This window comes from Orcinus orca, chromosome 1 (genome assembly GCF_937001465.1).
Source record: "Orcinus orca chromosome 1, mOrcOrc1.1, whole genome shotgun sequence".
Classification (NCBI taxonomy): domain Eukaryota; kingdom Metazoa; phylum Chordata; class Mammalia; order Artiodactyla; family Delphinidae; genus Orcinus; species Orcinus orca.
In genome coordinates, this window is record NC_064559.1 from 55,000,854 (window position 1) to 55,017,516 (window position 16,663).

A 16,663-nucleotide genomic window follows, 5' to 3' on the forward strand; every position below is an offset into this window, starting at 1 on the left:
TTCTCCTTTTTTCATTTCTAATTTTATGGATTTGAGTCCTCTCCCTCTTTCTTGAAGAGTCTGGCTAATGGTTTATCAATTTTGTTTATCTTCTCAAAGAACCAGCTTTTAGTTTTATTGATCTTTGCTCTTGTTTTCCTTGTTTCTCTTTCCTTTATTTCTGCTCTGATCTTTATGATTTCTTTCGTTCTGCCAACCTTGGGTTTTGATTGTTCTTCTTTCTGTAGTTCCTTTAGGTGTAAGGTTAGTTTATTTGTGATTTTTCTTGTTTTTTGAGGTCGGCTTGTAATTCTATAAACTTCCCTCTTAGAACTGCTTTTGCTGCATCCCATAGGTTTTGGATTGTCGTGTTTTCATTGTCATTTGTCTCTAGGTGTTTTTTGATTTCCTCTTTGATTTCTTCAGTGATCTCTTGGTTATTTAGTAACATATTGTTGAGCCTCTATGTGTTTGTGTTTTTTACGTTTTTTACTCTGTAATTGATTTCTAATCTCGTAGCATTGTGGTCAGAAAAGATACTTGATATGATTTCAATTTTCTCAAATTTACTGAAGCTTGATTTGTGACCCAAGATGTGTTCTATCCTGGTGAATGTTCTGTGTACACTTTAGAAGAAAGTGTAATCTGCTGTTTTTGAATGGAAAGAAATCAATTAAATATCTATATTATTAAATATTAAATATCAATTAAATCTGTGTGGTCTGTTGTGTCATTTAAAGCTTGTGTTTTGTTATTAATTTTCTGTTTGGATGATCTGTCATTTGGTGTAAGTGAGGTGTTAAAGTCCCCCACTCTTATTATTATTATTATTTTTTACATCTTTATTGGAGTATAATTGTTTTACAGTGGTGTGTTAGTTTCTGCTTTATAACAAAGTGAATCAGTTATACGTATATTCCCATATCTCTTCCCTCTTGCGTCTCCCTCCCTCCCACCCTCCCTATCCCACCCCTCCAGGCGGTCACAAAGCACGGAGCTGATCTCCCTGTGCTATGCGGCTGCTTCCCACTAGCTATCTACCTTACGTTTGGTAGCGTATGTATGTCCATGCCTCTCTCTTGCTTTGTCACAGCTTACCCTTCCCCCTCCCCATATCCTCAAGTCCATTCTCTAGTAGGTCTGTGTCTTTATTCCTGTCTTACCCCTAGGTTCTTCATGACATTTTTGTTTTCTTAATTCCATATATATGTGTTAGCATACGGTATTTGTCTTTCTCTTTCTGACTTACTTCACTCTGTATGACAGACTCTAGGTCTATCCACCCCATTACAAATAGCTCAATTTTGTTTCTTTTTATGGCTGAGTAATATTCCATTGTATATATGTGCCACATCTTCTTTATCCATTCATCCCATGATGGACACTTAGGTTGTTTCCATCTCTGGGCTATTGTAAATAGAGCTGCAATGAACATTTTGGTACGTGACTCCTTTTTAATTATGGTTTTCTCAGGGTATATGCCCAGTAGTGGGATTGCTGGGTCATATGGTAGTTCTATTTGTAGTTTTTTAAGGAACCTCCATACTGTTCTCCATAGTGGCTGTATCAATTCACATTCCCACCAGCAGTGCAAGAGTGTTCCCTTTTCTCCAGACCCTCTCTGGCATTTAGTGTTTCTAGATTTTTTGATGATGGCCATTCTGACTGGTGTGAGATAATATGTGTTTGTCGATTTCCTCTTTTATAGCTGTTAGCAGTTGCTTTTTGTATGGAGGTGCTCCTATGTTGGGTGCATATATATTTATAATTGTTATATCTTCTTCTTAGATTGATCCCTTGATCATTATGTAGTGTCCTTCCTTGTCTCTTGTAACGTTCTTTATTTTAAAGTCTATTTTATCTGATATGAGTATTGCTACTCCAGCTTTCTTTTGATTTCCATTTGCATGGAATATCTTTTTCCATCCCCTCACTTTCAGTCTGTATGTGTCCCTAGGTCTGAAGTGGGTCTCTTGTAGACAGCATACATATGGGTCTTGTTTTTGTATCCATTCAGCAAGCCTGTGTCTTTTTGTTGGAGCATTTAATCCATTCACGTTTAAGGTAATTATTGATATGTATGTTCCTATTACCATTTTCTTAATTGTTTTGTGTTTTGTTTTTGTAGGTCCTTTTCTTCTCCTGTGTTTCCCACCTAGAGAAGTTCCTTTAACATTTGTTGTAGAGCTGGTTTGGTGGTGGTGAATTCTCTTAGCTTTTGCTTATCTGTAAAGCTTTTGATTTCTCCCTCAGATCTGAATGAGATCCTTGCCGGGTAGAGTAATCTTGGTTGTAGCTTCTTCCCTTTCATCACTTTAAGTATATCATGCCACTTCCTTCTGGCTTGTAGAGTTTCTGCTGGCAAATCAGCTGTTTACCTTACGGGAGTTCCCTTGTATGTTATTTGTTGTTTTTCCCTTGCTGCTTTCAGTAATTTTTCTTTGTCTTTATTTTTTTCCAGTTTGATTACTATGTGTCTTGGTGTGTTTCTCCTTGAGTTTATCCTGCCTGGGATGCTCTGTGCTGCCTGGACTTGGGTGTTTATTTCGTTTCCCATGTTAGGGAAGTTTTTGACTCTAATCTCTTCAAATATTTTCTCGGGTTCTTTCTCTCTCTCTTCTCCTTCTGGGACCCCTATAATGCGAATGTCTTTGCGTTTAATGTTGTCCCAGAGGTCTCTTAGGTTGTCTTCATTTCTTTTCATTCATTTTTTTAATTCTGTTCTGCAACAGTGAATTCCACCATTCTGTCTTCCAGTTCACTTATCCATTCTTCTGCCTCAGTTATTCTGCTATTGATTTCTTCTAGTGTATTTTTCATATCAGTTATTGTATTGTTCATCTCTGTTTGTTTGTTCTTTAATTCTTCTAGGTTTTTGTTAAACATTTCTTACATCTTTTCGATCATTGTCTCCATTCTTTTTCCAAGGTCCTGGATCACCTTCACTATTATTATTCTGACATCTTTTTCTGGAATAAACCTTATTATTCTGTCTCCTATGTCTCTTTTCTTGTCTTACAAATTTTTCTTTCTTCTTGACTTTATTCCTTCATTTTGAGTAATTTTTGCAGATTTGTGTTCCACTTTGGAAATTGTCTTTTTATTCTCCAAATCTAATACTTGTTCTTTTGTAGGTATTTGTCCTCAAATCAGATTGTCCCCTTGTTTCCCCTTTTCTACACTCTTATATTTTGTTTACTGTTACTGAGTTCAGCTTCCTGTTTGGTTGTTTATCTTTTGGAAAATAGTCCTTTTTTTCTTTTGATCCAAGCACAGCTTTAAAATATATCTTAGTTACCATTTACTTTTAGCAGGAGTTCACTTTAGATAAGTGTTTTTTGTTCATTGTAGTAACTTAATATTTCTTACTTAATACATTTGCAGTTCTGGTATTCTTATTGGTGAATTTGTGTCATCTCAGGATCTCATTATGTGTCTTATCTCTTTATCTGTTAATGTGCCACAAGCATAATAGTAACCATTTGTGGAAGGGTTTTCATACCCTTTTAATTAACATGGTGTTGGTAGTATTATATATTTAGGATTATAAACTTTTTTAATAAGATTTATATGGCAGTATATTTCAGATTTGTTGTTGTTCTCTAAGTATGTGTGTATATATATATATATATGTGTATATATATATGTGATTTAGTTATTTGGGTCTTCTAATGTATATGTCAAAGTATACATATTAACTACCTCTTAACCTAATAATCAGTGTTAATTTAAATACCTATTCTGTACAGCCAAGCAGTCTTCCTGTTATTCACAAGGTATAGGTTGCAATATAGGGATGATGAAGCAGTAATTAGTTTTCTTTTGGTAATTGTTTTCTAACAATTGATGCATATTAAAGTAAAATTCTCAAATTTCTACTTTTTAGAATAGCCCTTATAATAGATTCTATCTTCATTTAATTTGGAGAGTTGAAAGAAGCTTCTCATTTTATTCTCATAAAATTGACCTATTTTCCCTTTAAAATAAGAATTTGAAATATGGTCTAAGAACTATGGGATTTTGCTATTTATAAGTATTTTAATGTGAACTTTTGGAATTAAATATTCAAGCATTTGGATATTCTGTGCAGAGAAATAGTATGATTTGTTCTGAGTTACAAGTGTCTTCTCTTGTTATCACCTTAGACAAAGAAACAGCCCTGGTATAACAGCACATTAGCATCAAGACGAAAACGACTCACTGCTCATTTTGAAGACTTAGAGCAATGTTACTTTTCTACAAGGATGTCTCGTATCTCAGGTACATTCAGGACTTCTTAAAATATCTCAGATTCATGTTTCATATCCAAATCTAGCTTCTTATGCTGGATTTATGGAAAGCAAAAGTGTCTGTTTTCAACATAGTCTAGCACAGTATTGTGGAGGTTCTTAGACATCTTAGAGAACATTGCTTTTCCATATCTATTTTTGTTCTCTTTCTTTATTTGGGAATTTTTTATCTGTATATAGTGAGCTGTATAAAGTTAAAAACAAATCAGCCATGAATATGTAGGTAGCAAAAATAAGTTCCATTCAGTTGCCTTCTATTCTTCAACATTTATTAAGTTCTAAGCACTATCCTCTGTGCTAAGAATAAAAAGATGAAAGTACTTGTTCTTGTCATCAAGGAGTATTATGAATTTAGTGGGGGGAAGCAACAGGTAAATAATTCTATGTGTCGGGCTTCCCTGGTGGCGCGGTGGTTGCGAGTCTGCCTGCTAATGCAGGGGACATGGGTTCGTGCCCCGGTCCGGGAGGATCCCACATGCCACGATGTGGCTGGGCCCGTGAGCCATGGCCTCTGAGCCTGCGCGTCCGGAGCCTGTGCTCCGCAACGGGAGAGGCCGCAGCAGTGAGAGGCCTGTGTACCGCAAAAAAAAAAAAAAAAAAAAAATAATAATTCTATGTGATATTTTATGTTATATATATATGCAAAGGGCATTAAGGGAATAGAGAAGAATATCCACTAATATAACTGGGAGTGAAAAAGCCGTGCCATGTTGAAAATGGAGAAATGTGAGAAAATGATTCCTGTAGGGATTTCAGAGATGTTGTATTTAGTCAAGGCTAGTATTAATTAACTAAAAAAGGTAATTAGAAACATATCCAAAGTAGAGGAAATAACTTATGCAAAGATTTGTACACAATAGTATAGAATATTTTTATTGCTATAGAAAAGTAACCGAGTTCTGTTCCCTTTTTGTTAGTTCTCTGATCTTTAGCCTTTCTTGGTGTCTTTGCTCACCAGTGCGGTAGGGACATTTATACCAACCCAGCAGGGTTTTTTTTTTTTAAGGTTTATAGATGATGCATGTAAAATACAATGCTTGGTGTAAGTTAGATTCTCCATTAATTGATGTCATTTGTAATACACCTGCTCAAAATGAGGACCACCAAGGAAAAAAATGTCTGTTATTTTATTAATTGTTAAAAATTTTTCCTTGGTTTTCTCTTGAATAGGCATGTTTGTATTATAATCCACACATTATAGAGAGAGAATATTTGGAGAAATTTGCCTCAGGACTGGAGGTGGCATAAAAATGTATATAGATTCACATAGCATTTTTCCTCTGAAGACTAGAAGAAAGCCAAACTTTGTTTATAAGTGTGTTTGAAATTAACAGTCAACAGTTTTCATACAGATGCAAAGCTCTCATTGCATTGTCTTGAGAATTGAACTTATTAAACTTCTGTAATAGTCTATAAACTACAGTAGGAAGCTGTTACATTGAAAGTGGTCTTAGACCTACATTCTACTGACTGGCAGAGGGTTCATGTTAACCCTTTCAGATGTTATTTGTTGGTATGATGTTGAAATACAACCACAGGCAAATGACAGACATTAAAAAAAGAGAGAGAGCAAGATGGGAAAGAGATTGGAGTAGGCTATTGATTAATAATTTGTAAATAACTATAGCATAAGCATGCTGCGGGATAGTAAAGGTAATCACAAACCAATTTAATTTATTTTGGAGATACAGCTTTATAGGGAGGTAGACTAGTAAGTTAAAACGAGGAGGAAGATTAGATTTTTATTTTTGTAGACATGGCTGTAGTGTACTTAACACATGTTGTCTTTAGTTTTTAGGAATCTCAAATTTAACTTAACAAATTTGCAGTGTCTACACTGATCATATTGCTGAATATGGAGTCCCTCCTAGTGTCCTTGGCTGTCAAAGAGGAAATTTAAACTTCTTTGTAATGGGGTACCTAAGAGTTTGATTGTCCTTTTGTATATTTTCAAATGAGAACACACTCCCCATCCCCAACTTTTATTTTCATCTATGAAAATGAGACATGAAGACTAAGAAAAAATGCTTTGAACTCTTAATTGTAATTGAAAGAGAAGCTAAATTATAAAGCATTAGAAGAGAGAAGAGACACTGAACACACTTTTGCAAACTAATCTGTAATTAGAATTGGAGGGGTGATATGCCATCAGATATGTATGGGTATTGATCAGAAACCAACCAAGCAAACAAAATCCTACCTTTTTACAACCAGATAAGTGAAATCTAATCCCTATGCTTTCAGATACTGAAATAACTGCTTTTAGTGTTATTTTTATAACTTCTGTTGAAAGTAGGTGTTAAATGAGTGGATATGATGGCTGGAAGTTCAACTACCCTAGAAAAGGATTGTGATCTTCTGCAGAATAGACATTCTTGAATGCTTGTGAATTTTATGTACTTAGGGATTGATGCCAAAATGTTGAAAGAATATATTAATATTAAAACAATTTTTAAATGGTTAGCTATAAAGTAACTGTCTTTTCAGTATTTACTGCATTACGTAGCTCACAGTAATAGGGTTATATATAAAAAGAACCAGTTACATGGTTGGATACATGTTGTATCCAAACCACTTTGCAGTGCAGTTGATACCCCCCCCCCTTTTGCAATAACCTATGTTTTATTTATCATTTGTTGAATTTCCTGAGAATAATTTTTGTGGACCAAGTACTTTAGCTCAATAACATCTTGATATTTCATGCTAATTGGGTTTGTTCCTTTTGTGTTTTCTAGAATGGAAACACTACAAAATTGAGCCCTTTTAATGTAGGTTGTTAGATGACTATGTTAAGTTAGTGTTTAAATCTTTAAAATGTAAAATATTAGGGACAGAAGCTTACTTAGTTTCCTCAAATAATTGTTTGTTTTTCTTTATAATAATTGTTAGATAAAGTACTTCATGTCAGCAATTCAAGATAACTGGAAATCTCCAGATAAAATAAATAAATTCTTTATTATATATCATATAGTAGAGTAATAGTAACTCTTTTGACTTAATGATTCTTACAGCTTAATTTCTTTTTGCTTACTAGTATTTTCAGAGGACATTTAAGAAGGGAAATCACAAAAGTTTACCTTAAAAATGTTCTGTGTGTGTATATATATATGAGCTAAGAATAAGGAAGAAGGTATGAAAACACTGTGTTATAACAGGCTTATTTCAAGTTTCAATATAGAAAGCTAACTAAAGTAATTGTGTTCTTTTCTTTCTTTGGAAGGGAAAACGCAAGTCCAAACTTTAAGCAGTTTTGAAAAATAATGTTTTTATTCATGCTTTTACTGTAGGCCTGTTTCTACATTGGAGAGTAAATTAGCTGTCTTCTCAGGTCCTTTATAACCTGATTTTGTGATTTAAATTCTACATCATTTAGTTATGAATAGTTTACTGAAATGGACTTTACTCAAAGTATTTGTAAAGAGTTTTATTGGATGGAATTATTGTTTTCCATATTCACCAAGACATTTGAGTGAACCAATTTTTATTTATTTATTTATTTTATTTTATTTATTTATTTTTATTTTTATTTTTTATTTTTTTTTTGCGGTACGCGGGCCTCTCACTGTTGTGGCCTCTCCCATTGTGGAGCACAGGCTCCGGACGCGCAGGCTCAGCGGCCATGGCTCACGGGCCTAGTCGCTCCGCGGCATGTGGGATCTTCCCAGACCGGGGCACGAACCCGTGTCCCCTGCATCGGCAGGCAGACTCTCAACCACCGCGCCACCAGGGAAGCCCGAGTGAACCTATTTTAAGTTTGATTTTGAAAATTAATAATTCATACACTGCAGTTTTTACTCTCGTCCCATAATTGGATTTGAAACACTTCGAAGTATTATGTGAACAGATATTTCACTTTCTTTTTACTTAAAAATCTATTTTTAATCTAAATTATGTTATTATTGTGTTTTGACTATAAGTAAACATGAACATGAAGATGTATCCCTGTAAACATGTTCCTTTAACAAATACCCTGTCCAGTATATGTACTTGTCTCTCCACCCTCACCTTCTTCATTGATAAGGGATTTTGTTTTAATAAATGATTTAACGTCTCTTGATCAGAGGTACTTTTTTTTTGTTTTTGCAAGAAATTATTGCTTAAAAAAGAAAAAGAATTCGCAGTATGTTCTTACTGGTGTTGAAAGAGACTGTGTCTTTCAAGAACCACTGAGAAATTTTTCTTAAAAGTTGAAAAATCAGCTCAATAATTTGTGTATGTTAGTCCTCTCTAAGTACTCTTGAAGAGTTGTTGTTTGTGTTTAGTATATAGTTTTTAGTCTGTGGATATTGCTCTTTGACTTATGTTTCAGTTCAATTCATTTATTTTATTTTGTTTTCTTCATATAGATGACAGTCGAACTGCAAGCCAGTTGGATGAATTTCAGGAATGCTTGTCCAAGTTTACTCGATATAATTCAGTACGACCTTTGGCTACATTATCATATGCTAGTGATCTCTATAATGGTTCCAGCATAGTTTCTAGGTAAGTATGGGGCAGCATACTATTTTGTAACTATTTTCTTTTGCAGGAGTGTCTAGAATTTAATTGAATTAGAGAAACAGTTATAGTGTTATGGTTAAGAGCCTCTGTTGTGAAATCCAGCTTGCCTGCCAATTTTTAGCTCTGCGGTCTTAGGCAAGTTTCTAAATCTCTTTAGTCCTCAATTTATCTCTAAAATGTAATGATTGTTAGTATCCGCCTCATAGGGCTGCAGTTTGTTTTCTTGTAATTCTTTTGTGTGGTTTTTATGACAAGATGTGCTCTCCTAATAAATGCTCTCTCCTCTTTAGTTTTTTAGAAGAGTTTGTAAAGAATTGGTGTTAGTTCTTCCTTACATATTTTGTACAATTCCCCAGTGAAGCCATCTTGGTCTTGAGTTTTCTTTGAGGGAAGATTTTTAAATACAAATCCAATTTTTAGGAGAGATGTAAGGCTAATCAGGTTATCCATTTCTTCTTGATTGAGCATTATTTTTAGTTTGTGCCTTTCAAGGAATTTGTCCATTTCATCTAGGTTATTGAATTTACTGGCATACAAGTGTTTATAGTATTCCTTTATTATCCTTTTGATTTCTTTAGATTCTGTAATGATTTTTCCTTTCTCATCCTTGATTTCAGAAATTTGTTTCCCTTTTTTTTTATACTTAATAGTCTGGCTTAGAAGTTTTCAATTTTATTTATCTTCTCAAAGAACCAGCTCCTGGTTTATTGATACTGTCTATTTTTCTGTTCTCTGTTTCATTGATTTCTACTCTTAACTTTATTATTTCCCATTTTCTGCTTTCTTTAGGAGTAATTTGCTCTTATCTTTCTAGTTTCTTAAGGGAGAAACTGAAGTGATTGAGTCGAAACCTTTCTTCTTTTCTAATATAGATAATTTGTGTTATAAATTTCCCTCCAGGTGTTGCATTAACTGCATCTCACAAATTTTGATATGATTGATATCTTGTCTTTTTTCCAAATTTTTTTTTATTCTGGTAAAATACACATGACATAAAATTTACCATCTTAATAACTGTTCAGTGGTATTAAATGCATTCATAATACTGTGCAACTGTCATCACCATCCATCTCTTTAATACTTGACATCTTGTAAAACTGAAACTCAGTACCCATTAAACAATAACTCCTTGTTCCCTCTTGCCCCTAGTCCTGGCAACCACCATTCTACTTTCTTTGTCTATGATTCTGCCTATTGCAAGTATCTCATATAAGTGGAATGGTGCAATATTTGTCTTTTTGTGACTGGCTTATTTCACTAGTGTGGTGTCATCAGTGTACATCCATGCTATAGCATATGTCAGGATTTCCTTCCTTTTTAGGGCTGAATAACATTCCATTGCATGTATATAACACATTTTGGTCATCTGTGTGTCAATGGATACTTGTGTTGCTTCCATGTTTTAGCTACTGTGAATAATGCTACTGTGAACATGGGTAAGACTATCTCTTTGAGACCTTGCTTGCGATTCTTTTGGGTATATACCCAGAAATGGAATTGCTGGATCAAATGGTCATTCTATTTTTAATTTTTTGAGGAACTGCCATACTATTTTCCACCAGGGCTATACCATTTTGCATTTCTACCAGCAGAGCCTAAGGGTTCCAATTTCTCCACATCTTTGCCAGTATTTATTTTGGTTTTTTGATTGTAGCCATTCTGCTGGGTATGAGGTTAGGTTTGATTGCCTAGATTTGATTTGAATTTCTCTAATGATTACTGATGTTAAATGTCTTTTCACATGCTTATTGGTCATTTGTATATCTTCTTCAGGAAAATGTCTTTTCAAGTCCTTTGTCCATTTTTAAATTGAGTTTGTTTTTTATTGTTGGTTTCAGGAGCTTTCTATATATTCTGAATATTAATCCTTTATCAGATTTATAAATATTTTCTCTCATTCTGTGGGTTGCCTTTTTACTCTTGATATTGTCTGTTGTCAATGCATACAGTTTAAAAATTTTTATGAAGTCTTGTCTATTTTTTCTTTTGTTGCTTGTGCCTGTGGTGTCATATCCAGGAAATCATTGCCAAATCCCAAGTTGTGAAAAGAGTTTTATGGTTTTAGATTTAGGTTTTTGATCCATTTTGAATTAATTTTTGTATATAGTTTTAGGTAAGGATCTAAATTCATTCTTTTGCGTGTGAATATCTAGTTTTCTCAGAACCATTTTTTGAAAAAGCTGTCCTTTCTCCAGTGAATGGTCTTGGCACTCTTGTCAAAAATCCTTTGACCACATATGCAAGGGTTTATTTCTGTGTTCTCTCTTCTATTCCATTGGTGTATATGTCTGTTTTTATCTATGTTTTTTGATTACTGTAGCTTTGTAGTAAGTTTTGAAATCAGGAAGTATGAGTCCTCTAGCTACTTCAGGTCCTTTGGAAGTCCGTGTGAATTTTAGGATGGGCTTTTCTATTTCTGAAAAAAAAAGTCATTGGGATTTTGATAGGAATTGCATTAAATCTGTAGATCACTTTGGGTAGTATTTGACAACAATATTCAGCCTTCCAGTCCATGAACATTGGGTATGTTTTCATTTATATCTTAGTTTCTTTCAGCAGTGTTTAGTACTTCTCATTGTACAAGTCACCTCCTTTGTTAATTCCTAAATATTTTTTTGATGCTCGTGTAAATGAAATTGTTTCTGTAATTTTCTTTTTAGATTGTTTATTGTTATTATATCAAGGATATGATATTTTTCATTTTCACTCATTTCAAAAATCTTTTAAATTTCAAATTTCATTTTATTTTGACTCATGGATTACTGAGACATTAGTTTTCAAATATTGGGGTTTTCTAGTTATCTTTTTGTTATTAATTTATATTATTTTTATCTTCATCATCTTGACCATTCTTTAAAATTTTTTAATAAATTTTCTAATACACATAAAGATGGAAAGAATATAATCCTTTATACAATCATCTCCCAGACTCATCAGTGATCCAAATTTTGCTATACTTGCTTTGTTTATACTCTTCATTCCTAATTTCTTTGCTTAAGTATTTTGAAGCAAATCCCAGGTATTACGTCATTTCAACTGTAGATTCTTAAGAATCTCTATGTCTTAAAATATGGATATTGTATAACCACGGGGCTTTATCACCTCTAACACAATTAGCAGTAGTCCCTTGGAATCATCAAATTGCTAGTCCATGTTCAAATTTTCTAGATAGAATGAAGAAGCCTTAAAAAAAATGTTTTTGATGTGGATCAGGAATTTGACAATTTTTAGCTTTTTAAAAATTACTGAAACTACATGTGCTTTTCCATTTTCATGACTGAGATTTTTATTTATGTATATGAATATTGATCTTGAACTTCAGGCCATTAGCTAAAGAGACTATTGCATTAAATCTTTTATTGTATTCAAGCTTGTTGTTTAACTTGGTAACAAGACAAAAATCATACATTTATTTATTTTTCTATATGTTGGCAGTGTAAGTTTTCCTAATCAGGCACTGGAGTGATTAAAGTTTTAAAATGCAGTAAATTGTGGGTTTTGTTTAACTAATTAATTAAATTAGTAATTAACCTATTTAACAAAAATTCATTGACTACCTAGTGTGGGAGAGGCTAGGAGTGTAATCATGAACAGGCCAGCTTTGATGCTTGGATTCAGGAGACCTCTCAATTTTATTTCAGTGCCTTTATAGAAGAAATAATACTGATCTGGTATGTACACACTTATAATTATATGGCTCTACCCAACTGAAATGTAATGCAGATTAGAACTCTGTTGTAATAACAATGTCCCTGACCATTGTGAATTCATCCTATATTGTATTTTCTTCTCCATTTAAAAGTGAACAAAAAACCAAAAACAAAATAAAAATTTCCTTCTTAACTTCATATTACAAAAGCAGCATTTCTAGTTAGAACATGTAGGATTGGTTATACATCTCTAGGTATTCAAAAAAGAGTAAGAGCTATTCTTCATTCCTGAAAGCCATTTTAGCTTGATATAATGTAATTTTGTTTTTTAAAAAATAAGTAAACCTTGATCATATAAAGACATTTATATCAGAGTGCTATGTTTTCTGAGGCAGACATTTACTGTTATAGGAAGACAAGATTTCAGTTTAGAAAAATAACTTACTGAAGGTGAGATTAGTTATATCAAAATATGTCAAGCAAAATAAAAAATTTAAAGGTACCTTTAGTTTTTTCATCTTCATGTTGACATCCATTCTTTTCTCCTATTTACATTGAATTAACATTTCTGAAGGAAAAATTTCCAATTCAGGAAGTTTATCAGGCAGAACGCTTGAAGGACTATAGTAGGCAGCAGCAGAGGAACATAGTATCCATAGTATTGAAGGGACTTTGAAACTTTCACAATCCTGGTGATTTTTTGCTTTTTCTAGTTTCTCACATTCAGACACATCATTGATAATAAATTCATTTTAAAGACTTTTAATTCCTTGCAAATTAGGACATTTAATGAATTTCTTTTGGAAAGAGGGGTGAAGACTTGTTAGAGATGACAAATAATGTTGAATTTGGTGCATTATTTCATTACATTGTAAAAGAAATTATTCTTACTGTAAAATGGCATGACATGTATTTAGTATTGGTCATTTATTGCAGTGAGAATCTCACTGAGAGAAAAAGCTGAACCGGAAACTTTCACTTTTAAAATTTGTCTTCCTTTGCTTATGGATCACTTTGGGTTATTTAACACCATACTCATGAGTCCACAAGGTGGCAGCATTTGTTTACTTTGACAATGTCTCAACTAATAGACAATAGACAAGGTATGGAAATCAGTGGCTTATAGTGAAGTTCATTCTCATAAATACTAGATGGTCCTAGGTTAACGTCACCAAATAATAGAAAGGATAGAGAACTTTTCTTACACATAGCAGTAATGGAACATTTTGCATTTTTTTCTTGAATTAGGTATTCATGACCACCAGAGAGGAATGAAACTGTATTGTTTAAACTTACTGAATACTTAGTAGCAATGGCTGTTGAATTCTTGGTTTGAACGTTGCATACCTAGATTGTTTTGGTTAAAATTGTTATACACTCCCTCTGTAGTTTACAGATTATCTTAACAGTTTTGCTTATATTTTCTCAAACTCTTGAAATAGACTTACATCAGGCATTAGTAAATTCATAAGAAGAAAATGATTATATATTGTGGCATTTTTTTGCTGCTGGTAATGTAGAGTTTGATTACTTTTCTTCAGACACCATTGTAAGTATTTTACATGACCTTGTAAGTATTTCACTAACTCATTTAATCTTTACTGTGGAGTAAGGCATTGCTGTTAATCTCATTCTACAGATGAGCAATTGAGGTAGAGAGAAATTTTCTAACTTGTCCAAGATCAACACAGTGCTAGTAAATGACAGAACTAAGATTTGAACTAAGGCATTCTGGGCCCTGTGTTCTGCTGTTCTTTTGTCCCTTCTGGATCTGTTGAAACCTTGGGAAAAGTTTCTGAAAGCACTTTACTTTTGAGACAAACAAAAGAAGTAATTCTTTTGAGTTTCTGATACTTTGTATCCTTATTACTGTCTTGTCTAACTTGGCCTCGATAATGAAAATTTTTTATTTTTAATTTAATATAGATATGACGTTCCAGTGTCACTTTTGCCATAGTTTGAAAGTATTCAAGTTAAATATTTATTTTTTTTGCAGTAGCCAGTTATAAGGATTGTTTTTTTTACTAAACTTCAGTTTATAATGACAGTCAGTGCTGATCCAGGTTTAGGGTACCTTTTAATATATGCTTTATTGTAGAATGCTGTGAGTTTTAAATTTGTACTTAAAAATAGGTTGTCTCCAGGTAATTAACTACTTGGTAAGGATGTATGATTTTTAGGATGACTTATGCACTTCTCTTTTTGTCAGAAGATATTTCTGTTATTGTCTAAAGAGTTATCGGGCCATCTGGGGTTGATGAGAAATGGGAGGAGTGGGAGTGCAGAGGAAAGGATTTTTTTTTCTTCAGAATTTGGCCCAGGACCAGTTTTTTAAAGCAGTAATTTAAAAAATTGTGTTCTAGGCTTGAAGCTTCATCAGGGAGGGCGTCTTATCTGCCTTACTTCCCGCTGCATCTCCATGCCTGGCACATGGTAGGTGCCCATTAGTAAATAGTTGTTGAATGAATGCATGAATGAATGGAAAACATGCTGCATGCTCTGGGAGGACCCAGAGCAGGCGGGGCTCTAGCAGTTGTCTACCTTAACCTGCTTTTACATATTTGCTTTCTGATAAGTATTCCTTTGAAGAAAGTATCCCTAGGCTAAAAAAGAAGTCTGTAAATCACCAATGACACATGACAGAAAAATAAGTTAATGTTAACAACTTAAAATAGAAGCGTCCAAGATTGTCAGCATGTGTTAATGAGTTTCCTACTTCTGTGACAATTCAAGATACAGGCTAAAGATGAAATACACACAGTCTAAGTTTAAGCGTTAGAAATTGCTACATCCTCTCCCTTCCCCATAGCCTCTTTCCTATCTTTTTCCTCTTCTCATCTCAATTCCTCTTATTTTTCCTGTTTATTTTCCTTTGCCCTTGCTTATGCTGAGGCTTGTCAGTAGTATATAGTGAAACCATAAACTCAAATCATTTTACGCTTATTACCACAAAGAAAGTGTTAGTTAGGCTAGCATTTGAGATTTTAGTAGACTAGTAAGTTTGTCACTAATCAGAACATAAAACAGATGCCTACAACAAAGGCTTAGAATTAGAATGCTGCCTTTTATTCATGATAAAATTATTTACCTGGAGAAGAGTAGAGTTTGTTAACCTATGACTCTCTTCAAATAATCAAAGTAAAAGAGGAAGTAGAATGGTTCTGTTTGGTACCAAGAGATAAAAGTAGGACTAACGGCTGGAAGCCACATTTTAAGGTTAATATAAGGAAGATCTTTGTAGTCAGCAGTGTGTAGAAGTGGAATAGGCTTCATCGGGAGGTCGTTGCCGTATGCTCTTCTTAGTTTTAAAACTAAGCTCTAGTTTTTCTTTTCTTTTTTTTAATCAAGAAAAATTTTCTGTAATCCTGAGATCAGTTATATGTATATGTTCACCTGTATTTTTCTAGGATATTGTTTTTGTTTTAATTTTTTTAAATTGTACCTATTCATAACAAATATTTTACGTGCTGAGAGTACAAATAAGAGTGATACACAGAATAGTGGAAAGACAAACCTATAAGCCAATATATAGAATAAAGTGTTGTAAGTGCTATGAAAGCATCTAGTGGGTACAACATGGAGAATGGATTTGAAAGAAGCAAGAACAGGAAGTAGGGAGATCCAATATATAGGTGATTGTTGAAACTGGCCAGGCATAGCATCAGTACATGATGATGGCCTGTGACCTGTACTAGGGTAAGGTCAGTGGGGCTTAGGTGAAGAAGTATTTAAAAAATATTTGGGGACTTGGGACTTCGCTGGTGGTCCATTGGTTAAGAATCCTTCCTTCGGACGCAGGGGACGCGGGTTCATCCGTGATCAGGGAGCTAAGATCGCACATGCCCCGGGACAACTAAGCCCATGCACCACAACTACTGAGCCTGCGTACCACAACTAGAGAGCCCAAATGCCACAATTAGAAAGCCCACGCACCACAACTACTGAGCACACATGCCACAACTAGAGAGAAGCCCATGCGCCACAGCGAAGAGCCTGCGTACTGCAATGAAAGATCCCACATGCTGCAGCTAAGACCTGATGCAGCCATAAATAAATAAATATTTAAAAAAATATTTGGAGACTAAGGTAGACAAAACTTGATGATTGATGGGTGTTGTCCTTGAAGGAGAGGAAGATAGCTTCCAGGCTTTAAGCTTGAGGAGCTCGGCTGAAAAATATTGGTGTTATTTACAGAGATAGGGATACTGGAAGAAGAGTAGGTTTAAAGGTAAGGAGGCACATGGG

The 16,663-nt window shown here is 34.0% G+C and overlaps 1 protein-coding gene across 10 annotated transcripts in view; it reads left to right on the plus strand.

Moving 5' to 3' along the window:
* COP1 (COP1 E3 ubiquitin ligase) overlaps nucleotides 1-16,663 on the plus strand; it is a 290,627-nt gene that overhangs the window by 130,019 nt on the left and 143,945 nt on the right. For all 10 annotated transcript variants that reach the window (XM_049715673.1, XM_004269788.4, XM_033428138.2 and 7 more), the window contains 2 exons: nucleotides 4,125-4,239; nucleotides 8,615-8,750. In XM_049715673.1, the coding sequence (XP_049571630.1) occupies nucleotides 4,125-4,239; nucleotides 8,615-8,750 (251 nt within the window). The remainder of the gene's footprint in view (nucleotides 1-4,124; nucleotides 4,240-8,614; nucleotides 8,751-16,663) is intronic.